The 18,064-nt window shown below is 39.5% G+C and overlaps 2 protein-coding genes across 4 annotated transcripts; one reads left to right on the top strand and one right to left on the bottom strand.

The window, feature by feature from the left end:
- Positions 1-430: 430 nt before the first annotated feature.
- On the top strand, positions 431-11,866 carry RB195_000172 (uncharacterized protein; the record flags this gene model as incomplete). 3 transcript variants are annotated; one of them, XM_064196360.1, is made up of 31 exons in its annotated part: positions 437-553; positions 668-736; positions 791-875; positions 2,385-2,474; positions 2,534-2,655; positions 2,907-3,078; positions 3,148-3,247; positions 3,874-4,014; positions 4,231-4,337; positions 4,553-4,731; positions 4,821-4,888; positions 4,959-5,110; positions 7,047-7,102; positions 7,211-7,343; positions 7,497-7,615; positions 7,907-8,002; positions 8,319-8,398; positions 8,467-8,617; positions 8,687-8,836; positions 8,915-8,998; positions 9,091-9,183; positions 9,262-9,372; positions 9,485-9,610; positions 9,669-9,817; positions 10,191-10,317; positions 10,373-10,438; positions 10,533-10,679; positions 10,941-11,018; positions 11,114-11,213; positions 11,405-11,523; positions 11,720-11,866. In XM_064196360.1, 31 exons carry the CDS (start codon positions 437-439, stop codon positions 11,864-11,866), a joined length of 3,534 nt encoding a protein of 1,177 aa, XP_064052239.1. The 3 variants fall into 3 exon arrangements, with proteins under 3 accessions (XP_064052241.1, XP_064052239.1, XP_064052240.1); XM_064196358.1 differs by lacking the exons at positions 437-553; positions 668-736; positions 791-875; ... (8 more) ...; positions 4,959-5,110; positions 7,047-7,102; XM_064196359.1 differs by lacking the exons at positions 7,047-7,102; positions 7,211-7,343; positions 7,497-7,615; ... (14 more) ...; positions 11,405-11,523; positions 11,720-11,866 and having other exon boundaries at positions 431-553; positions 4,959-5,130.
- Positions 11,867-12,696: 830 nt separating this feature from the next.
- On the bottom strand, positions 12,697-17,669 carry RB195_000171 (uncharacterized protein; the record flags this gene model as incomplete). The annotated part of the gene is made up of 9 exons (XM_013446659.2): positions 12,697-12,828; positions 12,994-13,152; positions 13,205-13,301; positions 13,423-13,495; positions 14,727-14,807; positions 14,888-15,050; positions 15,529-15,655; positions 16,188-16,288; positions 17,598-17,669. The coding sequence occupies 9 exons, from the start codon at positions 17,667-17,669 to the stop codon at positions 12,697-12,699; spliced, it is 1,005 nt and encodes a 334-aa protein (XP_013302113.2).
- Positions 17,670-18,064: the final 395 nt, after the last annotated feature.

Genomic DNA, 18,064 nt, shown 5'->3' with positions numbered 1-18,064 from the left:
GATTCATCGTGTTGTTTTTAAATGACGTTCACCTTCAACGTTTTCGCTTGATGTTCCATGGTAAATAATGTTAGCTGTTAAACGTTGAAATGTGCCTTCTGTTTGCACTTCTTGTACCCTCACCTACCTTCTCGAAGAATCTGCTATTTCTCTCATCAAGGAATGCCGTGAAATAATCTTCTGGAGTATTCCGATTGTTCTGGTTAACGTTTGTGTGGCTATAGAAAGCTTGTTAACTGACACTGCCAGCAGGATTATCTGAAATGGTTGTTTAACTCTTAAATTGTTGTTATTTGTTGACACTGGTTTCAAGAAACTGTCGACGTTTTTGTTTTCCGTATCTCCCTCTTGGACGGGATAATGACAAGCGTTTTATTACTGCAAGTCGTCCATTTTTGTGCGTGATTGTGATCTCAAATATTTCAGCTTCATGCCCATGGAAAATGAGAGGACATCACCATGGAGATCGATATGGATTTCAATCGGTATTCAGTTCATTGTAGGGATCCAGACATCGATTTACTACATGTCAATGTGGCCATATCTCAGCCTTGTGGGTGTATCTTGATATTTTAGAAGATTTCGAAAAGTCCACACTGCCCTTATTATTATTTATCGAATAATATTTTATCGCTTATTTTATCGAATATTATTTGCAAATTTCAAGATAGATCCTACGGCTACAGTCGATTTTTTGGGATGGGTAATTGCAGCATGTAGCTTAGGATGTTCTATAGTGAGTTTTCATTTCTTCTTATTACTACGCAAAACTGAATGAAATTTCTTCTAGGCCAACCCACTGTTTGGGTTCTGGAACCAGAAAACTATGTCCATCCAAGCTCCTGTTATTGTAGGAATGATTGTAATGATTATTGGTAAGTGGACGTACGCTTTGCGTCCATAGAATAAATTTTTCACCTTGCGGTCTTCAGGGTAGGATTGAGATTTTATACAAAATTTTTTGAATCACTCAAACCATTGTGTACTTGATAACTATACTCGGACAGCACTTGAAGTAAGGCAGTTTCGAACCATTGATCCATAGTGCAGTTACTGTGGGCCCTCTTAACGACTGCGCTACACCCGCCTTTACATGAGCACCATTACAGGTGGTAAAAGGTTTAAATATTTATGCGACAAAGGGATAAGTCAGATGATTACATGGATCCATGGCTGAGGTGCGCAACTAGAAGATGTTGTGCGGTGTCGCAGCTGCTGTTCAAGTTCCGCGCAGCCCTTCTTTCCGGTTTTCCGGTCCACATGATTTCAAATTACTTTCGAAAATGCATGAAACGATAATTCAAGCCCCTTCAAGCGGAAATGTGCAAAATCAAAAGCATGAAAAAGAAGTGCGAGGTAAATAGAACCGAGTTCTCCGAGTCATTAGCGCTACCCTTCATATATGTCGGCCACGGGAAAGCTACCGTAGAAAGAGCCCTGCGGCTGCGGGTCCCGTTACCGCATCTAGTGAAGCTGTGTTCAGCCACGAAATACTGTCGGCTGGTAAAGGAACAACATCGGCAACAGCTTCCGCTGCACAATGTTCTATTTTTCTGTTGATACACCGCACTATTTGCATTTACAGTAACCCAGCATGTCCACTACCAACATGTGTTAGCAGCCCTGTCAAAAATCCACGTAACTTTCGTCATTTAAAGGCGGAGTATCACGATTTAAACGTGGTACGGAACCTACTGAGAAAGCGTAGAGTTCGGATAGTAAATAGCGGAACCAAGTGTGGTTCCGGTCATCATTCCCTAATTGTCCTAAAAGAATGGCGTGGGAACGGCATCGCTTTACATCCTACTAATTGCGTTAGAACGCGCTCCAATGATCCCACTAGAATGGGCTGGTGAGGAGACTTCATCGACCGTCGACCGCTCGCTCTTGGATGCGGCACGTGCTCAAGAATGGCGCGTTAGGGGAACATGAGCGGAACCATGCTGGGTTCTCCACTGTACTATTCGAACTCAACGCTTTCGCTGTAGGTTCCGCACCATGTCAAAGTCGGGATACCCTGTCTCTAAGTGCGCAATAATTCGCAATATGCAACCCGTGCAAAAGCTGCTGTGCTGCTGCGGCAACAATTTTTACAACACTTTTCGCACCTCCCTTCACAAAAAAACAGCCAGTTTTAGTCTTTTTTATACTGTCTTTCACTTTCGTTTGGTAAGCATAACACCTCACCCAGAGCTCTTCGTTCCACAAGAGTATGAACGTCCACGCGAACTTCATTCGTTTACTTTTTCCCGATAAGACCCGGATTCTCTTCTATTCCTGAGCGCGGAAATCTGATCAAATTCCTTACTGTGCAGTGGGGCTCCGAGGACCTCAGCTTTTAATCGTACGTTGATTTTTAATTTTTGAACAATTTTGATTTTTAGGTCAAGGCATTTTTGCTCTACTGCCTGTGTTCACATCAGGCCAGAAGTGGATTATGATGGCAGCAAGATTGATAACTGGATTTGGCGCAGGTAGCAATAACTTATTGACTTCAAGCAAAAAAAAGTAAAAAAGAAATGACATGCTCCAGGGACCTTATCAGTCCTTAGATCCTATGCTGCTACGGCATCTACCTCACGTGACCGTCTACGAGCGGTATCGTTCGGTACAGCTGGATACGTTCTTGGTCTTTCCTTTGGCCCAGCAATACAGGTATGGATGTTACGCAGGAAATCCACAATATTCATTTTCAAATTTAATATCACATTTGGAAACTAATAGAAGGGTTTCCATACCATTTTTTTTCCAAATCATTGAATGTAATCTGAGATAGGTCCCCTCGAAATTTATATACACAAGTTACAATTCTGCAGTTTTAAAGAATCTGCTATTAAAAATTTATCTCTTCATTTCGATTATAATTTTTATATACCATGTAGTTAGTGCTAATTTCCTTCCTTCAGGCGATTTTCACACCAATCGGAGAATCGGGACTGAGGATTGGTCGAGTAGTATTCAATATGTACACTGTCCCACCATTATTTATGGTGGTCTTGTCGGTGATCTGTTGTTTCATAGTTAAGTTTCTTTTCAAGGAAGAATACGCTGGGATAATTAAGGACGAAGATAGGAATGGTGAGAAGATTAATTTCTTGGTGGTGTACAGATAACACACAACATGTATTTTGATTTGTTTTTATTTAGCGGATCCGTTTATGGTAATTCCAAAATTCGACGTTATTCCAGCACTAATATGCATTTATTTGTGGGTAGTATCATGTATGGTGGCCACTAACATAGAAGTGTAAGAGAATAAGTCCCATAAAAGTTTTTATTTATATTGCCAAAATGATTTTAAAAAAACATTTCTCGACTGACCTACGTTTCCAGGTTTCAAAAAAAAATTATTTTCAAGCTTCCATAAAAATAGAAACGTATCAAACACTTTACAATAAAAGATCTTGAAAGTCAAAAAGTCGGGAAAATCCAGACTTTTCAAACACTGCAACAAAATCCATCTTTTCCCCGAATCATACTTCCGAATGCTTACTGTTTTTCGGGAGTTCCATACAGGACGAACGGAATTCCTTTTTGCGGACGAAGCTACATATTCCAGATAACTTTAGTCAAGAAGAAAACAAAATGCTTTTTAAGCGGTCATCTATTTAATTTGACAATGTTTGTGGAATTTCAATTAAAGTTTCTTCGTTATTTTCTACGCTGCTAGGGATTCCTTAAAACTGGAATTCTCTACTCTCGCAGCTCATCCACATCTTGATTTGAGGCGAAATTCATCGGGCATAGTTTGGGGTTTTGAAGAAGCTCGTAGAAGTTTTTGTAACTCTCTTGATTCGTTAGGACTCAATCTAAGTACCTAGTTTTCAAATACAGTGGTAAATTAGTGTTATTGCTACTGCATTCGTGCTTCAGGATCTCAACGCCATGGTCGGTTGCTATGTATAACTGGAAGGACTCAGATGCAGTTTTATATAATGGGATCTTTCAAACGGCGTCCTGCCTTGTTTCTTCTGGGAATAGTTTCCTGATTGGATACACACGTATAGGCCAAATGTAACTCTTGAATACTCAATTACCTATCTGTCCTCCTTTAAAAAAAATTTCAAATTACATCTACTTGCGAATAAATTAGTATAATGGGATTTGGTCTGTATTTTTCTCGATCTTCACCTCCCACATCCACATCCTTGTCACTTTTTTGTCCTTTGAGAACCTCTTCAGGAACTTACTTTCTTTCAATTTTCCTCTTATTCTCAATGCTTTTTCCAGCGAAAAACGGAAACAAATAATATTTGGCGTCAGTGTGTTCCTTCTGTTTCATATTTTCAACTATCCATGGCCATTCTATCCAGGACCACTAGACTATATCCCCGAAGGTAACATCATCAGCTTTCAATGGGAAAAATCGTGGCGGTATGCTGTCCAGCAATCTCCAAGTTCTCTCCTCTTGAAACCTCGGAAGTGTATTTCTCTAATTATTATAATTTTTCTCTAATTATGAAGCGTTCAAATTCGAATGATAGCTTCATGATCCGAAAATATTAGGGCAAATATATCGCCGAATTAGTCTATAAAAGGTACCGTGTTACAGGAAAAAACACCACAGAAGTTGGAGGATGCCTGCGTTCATATAAATGGTGTGAAACCTCTGTTAGAGTTCCGTTCCCAATCTATTTAATCTGCTTTGTCTTCTTCTTTGGAGTTTCTTTTCCATTCACAGGGTCACCCTCAGCGACACTCTACTCTCAAATTCTTGGACCTCGTAAGCAGGTATCCCTTTGTAGTAACTTTGCAGGATTGGTTTAGTGAATAGGGGAAGCCTTCGATTATTCCTACCATAGTCATCAATTGAAATTAAGGGTATGATGCAGGGTATCCATTCATTTGGAGGAAGCGTTTCTCAATTTTTTGCACCAATTTTAACAACGTATGTATAATTAATTATAACTTGTGCGCGATAATGAATAATTTCAAAGAAAAAAGTTTTTCTTTTTCAGATATCTGTTCCAGATCTCAGGATACAAGTACGTTATGGTCACCCAAATCTGCACGTTAAGCCTGGCACTTATTCTTACAATCTCGTTCTACACACGTCTAGTACCATTGAAGATGAAGCCTGAATTGGGAAAAGCTGCAAAGTACAAAAATGGTGTATTTTATGTGATGTAATCCTTATCATTATTACATGATTAAAGTTTCATTTGAAATTTTGAAAATAAAAATCGATCTCAGTGGAATTGTCCGACTACCATTGAAGTGAAATATTTGAATGTCCTGATTCGGTCCAACCTCTTTTGACAGTACTGTACCCTGAATAAGCAATCAGCAAAAGTCCAGGCAAATTCTTTTCTTTGCCAGGAATGAGGTGATACAGTTCATTGTTCATCTTCGACTCTCCTTAAAGGCATCACTCACCGAATCTGAGGTGGTACGAATTTCAGGTGAAGTATTCGTATACGGGATAGTAGATTATAGAGAGGGGAGTGATTCCTTCCATTTCTTCCTAATTGCCGCAAAAAACGTCCCGGAAGATGCTGCGCCTGCACACGGATGGCACGCTCCAATCGAACTTCTTGTAGAAAATAGCGCGCCGGAACGCCCGGTTCCGTATCTTGCGGGCCGTTCTTTACGGCAGTTAGGAAGGAATGGGCGGAAACACCCCCCTCCTCTCCTTAATCTACGATCTTGTATACGAATACTCCACTTGAATTCCGTACAACCTCAGATTCGTGGGGTGATGCCTTTACACCCTGTCATACTAATTAATTTAGTCACACTGTTTGCTTTTCTTTTGAACTGCGAAGTTCCGCAATTATAATTGCACTCATTCCCATCGACTGTTACACAAACGTTATCTTCTGGTATCACTTTCAAATGACATTCGTTTAGGAGCCGCATAACATGAAACTAAGGGAGTTAGCAGCACACTAGGAATTGATAGGGATAGGGATTTAGTTAACGAATATGAGCGAAATCACGCTAAATTCTCCTTCATTATCCAGATATAGTCGGGACGAAACGATACAAGACACGGTGCAGTTGCGTAAGCGGCAAGAACAGAATGTGTAGGGTGCGGAGACTTGAGATCGTATCGTCCCTATGAATAGACTAGGTGATTCAGTGATTTTTTACTGCCACAGATGACCGCACAGTACCAACGAAGCCGAAGTTGTGTTAGCACATACCAGGCAAGAGCTACTAGAAGCGAGCCACGCTTATAACCACTTGACTTGCAGTGAGGACACGATAAGTGACCACCATCGGTATGATGATGCTGTGCGGCGCGGAGACACAACAAACACATGTACAAATCAAAGTTGGACAAACAATAATTATTAGTCATATTTCATCACAAGGGTTTGAACTTGTTTTCCTCGGCGAGCGGCATCGGTGGCGTGATGACGAGCTGGCGTTGATTGGCTGGCGTTATTGGTGGAGTGCCTGGTGATGTCGATTGGCGATTGCTTGATGGCGACGGCGTTGATGGGCGGTTGGTGGTGGCGATCTTTCTAATTCCGGCGGGGCCGCTTCGCAGGCTGGTGGGACCTTCTGTTGTTGAAAAGTAGGAAATTGTGGTTGAGGCCACAGTTCCCACACTTCAGAGCGCAATCGTCTCCGTGCGCCATTTTCAGCCAACGGAACCAAAATGTGTAAGGTGCGGAGATTCTTGGGATCTTGGCCCGTATCGTTCCAATGAATACTAAGAGGTTAGGTGAATCTTTATTGCCACAGACGATCGAAGAGTACCAACGAAGGCGAAGTTGTGTTAGTACATATCAAGCAAGAGCTACTACAAGCCGACCATCCCCATAACTACTTGACCTGCAGGGAGGACACGATAAGTGAGCATCATCGGTATGATGTTGAAGGCTCTGAGGAAGGCAACGACAACGAAACGAAACGATAGTCGTAATGAAGAGTGTTGACAATCTTAGCTCTTGCTTACATTGACAATCGACAATTTGCAGATATTAAGCAAAGATTCAAAGAAGATCGAACTTTTATGGTTGGGTGACCAGCGGTGAATAAAAAAACACGCGACCGCACCCTGAATACCAGGGACGAATTCGTTGCTCTAATATGAGAGCGCTGCGCCAACACACAGCGCTTAACGATCGCTCATTCCTGGGAGGATTTCATTGTGGGTTATGTTAAAATATAGTTCGTAATTGAGGGGAAATGTTTTGAATCCTTCTTTGTGATGTTTTCAATAAAAAGAACTTGAAGGGAACTTACTATCTCAATTTAGATGAATGCTAGAAAGGGTAAGCCTACAGATAAGTTGAAGGCGCTGGAGGACTGCCTTTCCGAGTTGACTGTAGCTGACGAAAGTGTAGTTCGGGGAGCTTTATCCGCTGGTCAAGATCTCTGTGATTTCTCTGGTTGGTTCTTTGTAACTCTAGAGAAACCGTCGTTTTTTTTTTCGTCGGAACTTATTTTAGAAGAATTGACTGCTCTGGATAGCGTTCGTGACTTATATGTAATGAGAAGTTGTGTTTATATGTTAGTTACATGTGTATATTCCTCCTTTTCAGCGCAAGTAAAGGAGGAACTTACAGAAGCACACAGAATAGCTGTTCGAGAATGTATTCAAAATGCAGACAAGTTAACAGATCTTCATAATCAAATCGTTGCTTGTGACCAGGTGTTCGAGGTATGTAGATACTCTTGAAATCTTCGACTTGAAAAAATTAAAATATTACGATGAAATGAAATGTGAAGAAATTTCAGTTTTGAATCGTTGACGAAATTGAAACTTCCTCCGCTATCCTAGCCCTCATTTAGTCGTTTGCTTTTTCTCCTCGAAAAAGAAGCTTGTTTTAACATGAGATTGTATTTGCGGCCGTATCTTTCCGCACATGTACCTATCAATAAACATTTTCTTCTCGTTGTAAGGCAGAGTTACGCTAACCGCTATTTCTTCTTTATCATCACTATCTTTAAGCGGCTTGAAAAGATGTTGCTCGGATTCCAAGACGATTTGGGAACAATAAGCGAAGATATGAAAAGACTACAAGATCAGTCAGTCTCAATAAATCAGGTGAGCACATTTTCTAATCTTCATATTCGTTGGTATTCAACGAAGTGTGTAAAATGTCAGTATCAAAGAGTCGAAGCCATTCGTCTCTGTTTGGAATGGGGACGTCTGAAGAAAATTGGAAACTATGAAGTCGTTCTAAAATTACTTCTTTCTTGTCGTCGAAACTGCTTCTTTTTTCTGCCTGCTCTTGAAAAAAAAGAACTTTAAATATGTCACAGGAAGTGTTCCTTTCCCAATTTTCATCCTTCATTTGATATTTAGCAAGTTTGGAAGTTTTTGTGGTGTTATTCTTGAAAACTTCGAAGTAGGTGTTCAGGAGCTAGAGAATCGCCAAAAGGTCCGAGGAGAACTCAGTCAGTTCGTCGATGACATTATTGTCCCACAAAACATGATCAAGTGTGTTTCTCTTTCTTCTTGTCATTTTTGAACGTACTTGTAGTTAAAATGTTCTCAAAATCTTTTAGAGTGATTATGGAAACTGATGTGAATGACAGAGCCTTCCTTGAGCAGTTACACGAGCTTCAACATAAGATTAGCTTCGTTCGCGCCCAAGAATTCAAAGATGCTCGTGCTGTTTACGACGTGATGGGAGTGTTAGAAAGTCTCAAATTCAAGGTGTGTCCTGAAATTTCGCGCCACATTGCCCAGCATTTTCTCAACAATTGGCAATCAATTTTGATTCAGGCAATCGAGAAGATACGAGAATGGGTTTTGAACAAGATTTATATGTTTCGCAAACCCCTGTCGAACTATCAAGTGCCTCAGCATCAGCTGTTAAAATATCGCTTCTTCTTCGAGTTTCTTTCAGCCAACGAAAGCAACATCGCCCAGGAGGTATGAAAACCCAGATTATCGTCCATAAATAAGATTTTTGCTGTTTAAAAATACGTATTACAATTCACTGAAAATTAGGTGCAAGAAGAATACGTGGACACCATCAGCAAGATGTTCTTCTCCTACTTTAAGGCTTATATATCTCGTCTTTTCAAGCTTATGGTGGGTTTTCTTGTATTGTTCCCAATGGTACAGTCTTTTCTTTTCCATTGCTCAAATATGTGTGTTGTAAAAATCGACATTTATTACTTTAGATGTCGGATGCTGCTTCCAAGGAAGATCTTCTCGGTGCGGAAGACTCAGTGAAATCGAGTGGACTTACAGGACTGTTTGCTGCAAAGCCACATGTATGCTAATTGAAATCAGAGTGGAAATTGTTATTGTGCAAATAAAGAACCAGATAACTAATGCGAGTATATTTTTAGCATAGGAATAGGGCAACTGTGTTCTCGCTTGGATCAAGACAACAAATATTAACGCACGACTTCCTGAATCCACTTATTGTTCCCCATGCTGCTCAGGAGTCCAGTCAGAAGGTTTGCTGAAATTATCTTAGTCAAGATTGTTTCCTTTTCTGTTTGTTCACATATTTCTTATAATAGTTCATCTAGTTTCTTTTCACTTTTGAATATATCAGTTTGGTTCTAGTTTCAATTCGAAGCTCTCTTTCGATCAATCCACTTGGCTTTCGTTGACCACTGTAGCCACGAGTTCCTATTTCTCACAGATTTCTTCATGGTATCCGGGCAAGCTGCTGTAGATTTGCATGCGAAGGTGTGGCAACCGTTAATGCTTCTATTTTTTTTTTTGGAACTTGTCATTTTCTTTCAAGGTGATGGGTAGAGCCATTGCTCATCTGATCCGTGCGTTCGACGAGAAAATCGCCATTAATTTTGACTGCATAAGTCTACACTTGTGTATCTGTTTGTGCGACAAATTCCACCGATTGCTCGCGGAGCGAGAAATACCATCGATGAGCGGGTGAGTTCGTACATTTGCAAGGATGCAATATGCCGTATGTTGTTCACATGCTAATTAACTGCTGACTGATAACTTGTCATTTATTTTTCTCATACTGTCGCAAACCTTTTCTCATCAAATACATTCTTCAATGTTCTTAATTTATCGTCCGTAGCTATTTAACTTCCATTAAAACTTATACCTTCCATAACATTTTCAATTTCGTGCCATGTTCCTGAACACGTCGTACAACGACCTTTAGAAATATCCACAACTATTATTCCACATGTTCGTAAAAGTTGGATACTTTTGTTACACCCGTTTTAGCTTTTATAACTCGTTGCTGCAGGTGCACATTTGTTCTAATAAATTTTGCTTATCATTTTGTCTTTAGGTACTGGGAAACCATTTCGAACCAGCTGTGGACCAGACTGGCCCATGTAATGCAAATGCATAACGACAGCGTCAAAGCGCTTGACGTTAAGCGTATGCAGACACCTGTCGACACTCGACCACATTATGTAAGAGAGAAGAGAACGTGTTTGTTCCCGTGAAATAAAAGTTCGCTATTTTCAGATAGTAAGACGCTATGCTGAGTTGACATGCGCGTTCCTGGTTGTTACAGAATCTAGTGGACGTGAGGTTAACTTTTCCCGTTACAATACCTGAGAACACTTTTCTTAACCGTTGCATCCACATTTTACATATTTTTGCGACTAGTGCTCAGTATTTGAAGGTCGGCCAGAAGATGGAAGCCATTTTGGAGTCGTGTGAAGATGCTGTGGAGCAGTTACTGTTGCGAATGTCAGCAACTCTGCCATCCACAAGGGATCGACTTGTTTTTCTGATAAACAACTACGATCTAACGCTAACTATCATTGATGTAAGTTTAAAGCGAAGAAATGAACTACTTTCTGCTTTTAGTCTTGAAATGTTGGGTGAGACGCTTGAATAGCAAACATGTAGTGACTTAGATTAGCGATATTGTGGATTCTGTAGCTGATACTTAACGTGATTTCGTTGTAGCATAATTGCATTAATTAAAGGCGATAACTATAGTTAATCGCCAGGGGGTAAAAGTGAGAGATTTTTAAAGTTTTCTTGCCTAATCTTCCTCGTATTATGCTTCTCAACAAGTTTTTAGGAGCGAGTTGTCCAGGACAGCAGAATACATTCAATTATTCATGAGTTAGAGCAGAAGGCTATTGGAGAGTTTGTGGAGGTGTGTTCTTCCTCTAGTTCCTTGTGCCTCTGCAATACTGGTTACGCTTATTTACGAAATTACTATTAAAGGTTTGGAATTAGTTTCTTCTTTAGGCCACGTTGCAGCCACATTTCTCGCCACTGCTTTCGTTTGTGAGCGAATGTGAACCCTTAGTACAACAAGGGCATACCCATCTACTTGTTAGATACAACGGTGAGCTGAATTTTGATAGTTATCTCACACGAAATGATTGATGACTGATTTAATCATGCAAACTGTTCTTGAAGTTTCCTCCCTTCATTGGGGCAGCATTATTTTCGTCCTTTGCTTCATTCTGCATATTTACTTACCAGGATTAGGAAGCTTCCATTTCAGTTTCTAATTCAAAGAATTTGTTGTTTTAGATAAGCTAACGGCAGTGGTGCAGTCTTTTTCTGCGAACTGGCGCCGTTCTATCGATGCCATCAATGGAGAAGTTGTGAAGTCGTTCACGAACTTTAAAAATGGCACTAACATTTTACAGGTGATTTTTGATTGTTGCAAAGGTCCTTGTCTTCTTTAAGCTAATTCGAGCTTAAGAACTAACTACTAAGAACTAACTGCGGCTTAAGGCGTTGGATTATGTATGTATTATATTACTTAAGGCGTTGGATTATGTATGTATTATATTATACATAGGATAGTTGACTTCTAATGTGTTCCTATCACATCTACTCCAGGCCGTCTTCACTCAGCTGGTGCAGTATGTCCAACGATTCTCCAAATTAGTATCGCATGAGATTTTCCGCGATAACCCCTCCCGCAACGACATGGTCAATATTCATCACATTTTGGTAGAGCTCAAAAAGTACAAGCCAGTATATTAAATTACACGCGTTTTTCTGCATTCATTTCTAGTAATCTTGTCAGAAATGAATCAGAAACTGCGCATATGGCTGGAGCGAAACGTTCAGAAGCCTTGCTTGTTCCTGTTCCACACTTTGCTGTGTTTGTTCCATTTTGTGAAACTTTCTGAATACGGGTAACCCTGCAACTCACGTTGTTGTACTTGCAATTTAGAACCTAGGCAGCTCTGAAAATGTTCAGACAAGTAATGGGTACTTTTTTTTTTAATGGTATATGGGTATTTTGCTTCTCTTTCATAGTAGTGCTCTCCTTTTTTACGTTATTTCTGCTTGCTAGTCAAAGTTTGTGATTATCTGTAATTATTTGCTCTGTTGAGTTTTCAAGCTCACTCACGTTTAAAACTTCATATAAATAGTCTGCTTAGTAATCGGTTTAGTTCTGTTTAACACAGTTATTGAGTAGAAGAGTATCTTTACTGACACAAAATCGGAAACATGACAAATGATACATGCATATACACCTGATGAGGGATCGATGACCAGTATTATGAAAACAGCTGAGTTTCTGGCAATACCTGTGCACAAACGGCGACACTACAATACGTTCTTAAGAAGAATTTCATCTTGAGTGGTGATACGTGTTAAAATCCATGCTTATATGTAAATTCCTTGTACCCACCACTAAATAAAGTATATATATATATATATATATATATTGTGCGTAGTGGATACCGGAGTTAATAAGCATCTGGGCTTCTATAGAAGCATGGGGGGAAGCAAGTGCTGTTTACTCTTTGGAGTGACTTGAAATCCATACACCTCGTAGCCCGACATACAATATAAGGGAATACCTATAATGTATTAGTGTTATCCAGATCGCTTCGCTTGAAGATCTTTGCGCAAAGAGCGGCCATGTTGATAGGAAAATGGTACACAAGTGTTGAGCGTGGCCAGCCAACCGGAAGATCACTCAGCTGTGTGTCCTTTAAAAAGTTTTTTTTTTTGCAAAACACTTCTTCATTGTACAGAGCAACAATACATGCGATCGAAATAATCGATCTCAATCAGAGCAGTCTCGGCTGATTGCGAATCAATCTAGCAGAAGCTGTCACATTAGACGATCAGCCATTACACATTCTTAAACTCACATCGAAAATAACTGCTCGAAATCGCTTGTTAACGCTGTTCATAGTGAAAAACTCCTGATTCATAAGATCGTGAACATATACCACGCTCCTGCACGCAGTACTTCTCGATTTCACTGCCTCAATGTGCGATGGCGTAAAGCTGACAACAATCTGATGAGCCTGAAATTAACAATAAACGAGCAGTAATCCTGAGATTCACTCGGCTCCTCACCCTTATAAAAGCGTCTTCCACTGTAGACGTTAAATTTGCGTCAATGTCCAACTCCGCTATATCAAGTATGCGAAAACCTTGGTGAGAAGCATGCTGCCTAAAGGTTTTTGGATAGTTTCACGGATAATAGAGATAATAGTATTCACTTCATCCACTTTTCGACGATGGGTGTCAAATTTTGGGTGATTTTGTTTGATTGGATTCAGTTATTAACATACCTCAGATTTTTCCGCAACCATTTGAAATTCCGTGTTTCTTCGGGACTATCTTCATAATGAACAACCAGAATATCTGGAAATTAAGTTATTTCATCCACTGGGGAAAAAATGTTACTCACACATTGCATTTAAGTATGGTCAGATCAAAACGGCCTGAAGTATGGTGCTCATACAACAGCACCAGATATCAGATAGATAGATAGTTTTGATCATGGCATAAAATGAGTATTTCGAGAGTCTTACGCCCTTTTCTACTTTTCTATCTCTCCCAAACATATAGTGGAAGTCGAACATGTTGTGGTAAACTCCGGAGAAATTGATTGATGTGACGATGGCACCGATAATCTCACGCGGATTTTTTTTTGTCTTCTGATCATTATTCGTTTTATTTGTGTAACTATGCATGATCAGGATCGCCGTAAAGTCTTAACAAAATCTTTTCCAGTTAGTTTTATGGGTTGTTCTGCTGCGAAGGCAATTTTAAGGTTTTCGTTTGCAGAGATTCGATTTTTGCATTTTTTTTTTTGAAAATAATCGTGCACGATTAGGATTGCTTCGTAGCATAGTCGCAACAAAAGTGTTTCCATGCACATTTATACGGAAAAATTACGCAGAGATCGAATCCCAACAAATTGGAATCATGGATGGAAGACGTGACTGAACAACAAGGGATCATGCCAACAAAACCGAAGTTAGAACGTCTTCACTACGAAGATCTCTAGTCAAAAGAAGGACAGAAAACGAATTTTTATAAATCTAAATCTTAGAGGCGCTCTAGAAGGAAAACGATAAGGTTAAAGAAAAGGACTTTGCTAAAACTACGAGATTTTAGTCACGGACAACTTCCCGAAAAAAAAAACATCAAGAGAAGAGAGCTCCGAGAAGGTTATCGGAGCCATGGTCTAATTGATCGATCGTCAAGACATGGCCAATGTCCCATCGAGGGCGTCACACCAACTATATGCGCATGCAAATTTTCCTTATAGCCGATGTCTCTGTTGCGATCCGTGGTAAAAAGTCTGCACCTCATGAATAATATACACCCAAATTGCCGTTAACGGTTAGAAACTGTCGCTATCTGCATTTCATTTTTCCTCATAAATATTCTTCTGCGTAAATTCTAAAATCTATTTCTACAGCCTAAAGAGTACGAAAACACTTTTATTTCCCGTGCCACCCTTTGCCAAGAAAATAGGGAAATTTCGTGAATAATAAAAATTTTAGGAGTTATTGAAACCAACAGTTCTAGTTACGGATTTTGTGCTCGTTCCAATTGTACAGAAAATGAGGAAAGAAAAACCCACATTTTTCTCTGCTTGTGTCAAAACTTCTATCATTCAGAGAGAAAGCAGTTGAAATTGACGCTGAATGTAGACCAACAAAACCTGCAAATAGCAATTTTCATGCCCTCGTCAACTTATAAGCATTTATACGCTTATAACAATGGTTTGAAACGCTAACTTACGTCCTACTGGTTTCTCCATTTTTCCTAGACGTTGCAATTTACGCAGAGAATATAACAAGTCGACCCGTTTGCAGGACTGCAACGCTTTTATGAGATCTTTTGCTGGAAGATCACTGCACTTCCGCAGAACTGCTTCCATTGGTTTGGGATCATGTCGAAACGACTAAATGCGCCTACATTATAATGAATTGGAAGAATTCCTAAGAATGTCTTATGCAGTGGATGATTTTTCAAAGTTCCTAAGAGGCTGCACGACATAATTCCGTAAGTAGGAGGGCACCCCGCCTTTCCTTTCACTGCTGTGCTTGCAACCAATAGCGATGGAATAATTTTGATCCAGCAGCTGGAAAGAATAGAGCTGCTCGAACAAAAGAAGCTAAGAGTGAAAATCCAGACGTGCCTGATTAAAGCTAATAATTTCCTAACTTTCATTCTAGAGAATTCTAAACAAAGATGAATTTTTTTTTACGAATCGATGCCAAAGTAGATCTCTGGAATTTAAGAAACCCTACGTTTTCTAGGGAAGTTCGTACGAGAGAAAATGGTGCCACAAGAGACCACCGACGCATAAAAAAAATTGAAGGTAGTTCTGAGTTCGAAAGTTCCGTAAGAATTGCTGTGAAAGGCAATAAATCGCTCACCAGTATCTCGGTGTCCGAAATCCCAAGTTGTATCCCAACAGAATCCCAATTCCTGAGTGAACCATAAGAAGGCATATTTAGATGTGAACACAGCAATGTCAAAGCTTCATCGCTGAGACCATGAATCCTATGAAATTATAATCTTTAAATACATTTAAAATCCTTACCTTTATTATTCAGTGTATTCGTAAAGTTATCATTTTCTCGGTGGAAAGATCCCGTAATCAAGTGGAAGTGGCACTCACATAATTCTAACTCTAGCAGTGTAGACACCACGAAACACGAACAGCGAGAAATACTTTTCCAATGCTTTGAATATGGCATAACCCAGATGATTTACGTCCACCTGATTCTCCAACCTCAGACTTTCTACCAAAATCATACAAATGAAAACTCTTCTACCCTTTTGCAACCCTTTCCAAGACTTTTGTTTCTGGAATCCAAGCAGCGTACGAGTACTTCAACATTACTATTACAGATCAACGTTAGTTACCTGCTGACTTTCGGAACGAGAATCTTAGGAAGAACAGCACCAGATATAGATTTATCTTCTTCGCTTATCTTCCGCAAAACTTACAAAACACTATACTAACACTTCACCTATTTGATACAGCATTCTTTGCGAAGCAATCACAGCTATGTTGTTGTGAGAAACAAACCTAAGCGAGTCTGGACATCGTATACGTACATCTTCTATACGAAGAGGTGGTCGTATCCATGGACCTCGTTTTTTAGCACTCACTTCTACAGCGTTAATACCCTAGAATGATAGATTTCAGCATCGTAATTCTCAATTAACTATTTATTCCTAACCCGAGAGAAAATTACAAGACGATATGCATCAGAATAACTCTTTCAAGGTTAAAAAATGTCAAATTTCGGATTAATGCAGTAAGCCACTAGAGCATATATAAGGCAAGGGCTCGGATATTTTTCATTGATTTCAGTTTTATCGAGAAAACAATCATGCTTCTATAGTATTCTGCTATTTGTACTTGTAATTTACATCGATTTTTTGCAATTCTAAGAAAGTTTGTAATCATACCAAAATTTTTTCCTAGTGAAGCGCTGAATATGATTTCATCACTGGTTAAGCATATATAAGCATATATAAGGCAAGGGCTACTTTTTAATTTTCTATTAATCGGGTACTTTTATGATCTCTTTACAGCAATGATTTGCTCCAGCTTGATACTTCACAATTACACTGACACCAATTCAATGTCGTCTTCTTTGCATTGCAGTCTACATTCATTGTACTCATTGCACTCAAAGACGCTCGTTTCAAAGGAAACGCGGTTATCATCCACTGCATCCATTTGCAGATCCAGTAAATATGAACGTTACTAAAATCTTTCGATAAAAGTTTAGCCTGTCTCAGTTCAGGTCTCAACAACCCGTAGCACCAAAACCTGGTAGTATTTCGACGAGAAAGACTATTCGAAGCATTCGAGGCAACAGTACAACGTTTCTTGTGCGAGGGATAGCGCTGCACGGAATTCTACCCTCAGATGGCCTTCTCAGCCCGTCACACTCAGCGGTCTACATCTCCAGAAGTAATGCTATCTCTCAACCCTCAGCCAATCTACGATCTAGCCTTGTCAGAAGTATCTACGACTATAAGCTCGCACAAGAGGGTGTAAAGTAAATAAATATTAAGTTAAATCAATATAATATCGCAACAAAGGGTATTCTGCAGCTTTGTTGTACAATCCTCGATAGACAGCGGTGAATGATATCCGCAGTCAACTTTTTTTGCAAGTTGTCTGAATGAAAAATGGCCCAGCGTTTTGTTTTAAGTGATCGCTGATGCCTGCTTGAATGCAACCAAAGAGCCTATTGACCTGTGTTTTATAGATCTAGGCAGAATTTCGAATAATAGCTACTTAAGCCAAATTAATGGTTGGCCTTTGTCGCTAAATTATGAAAGAGCACTATTTCGATCGGCTACTTTCTTGGAATACGCTCCGTCTACACTCAGGTGTCTTGTATTTCAACTTATTTTTGGACACACTAAATTATGAATTTTCATTATCTATTCCAACTTGAAGCACTACACAATACCTCACCTGAACAACGTCATCATCAATTTCAATCGTAGCATCAACCGTTGTAGAATAAGTGCATTCATCAGTATCCATTAAAATGTGTGCTTCGGAAAACTACAAAAATCGTCGCTTAATCTTTGTATGCAAATTTCCTTATTTGCAAGCATTCCACGCAGGATTAATATCCCATCACTCAACCGAACAAATAAAGCAACCAAATCTTTTATTGACTATACAAAGCATTTATTCTATACAAATGAGTGCATAAGGGTAGTGCATCTTTTCATGACTAACTTTTTCCGGTGATTTCTGAATAGAAACTAGCTTAAGAAGAAAATGTTTATGAAAATGAGACCTAACTTGAATCCAAAGGCATATATCACCTGATAAGGCTCATAAAATGGAATATACACAACCATATTAAAGCTCTACGAGTTCTGCGTGTCTGAACTAAGTTACAAGGGAGAACTTGAAGAATAGATGATATG

Source organism: Necator americanus, chromosome IV (assembly GCF_031761385.1).
Source record: "Necator americanus strain Aroian chromosome IV, whole genome shotgun sequence".
Taxonomy (NCBI): domain Eukaryota; kingdom Metazoa; phylum Nematoda; class Chromadorea; order Rhabditida; family Ancylostomatidae; genus Necator; species Necator americanus.
Note: the sequence above shows the minus strand (reverse complement) of the source record. Positions and strands in the feature narration are given on the sequence as shown.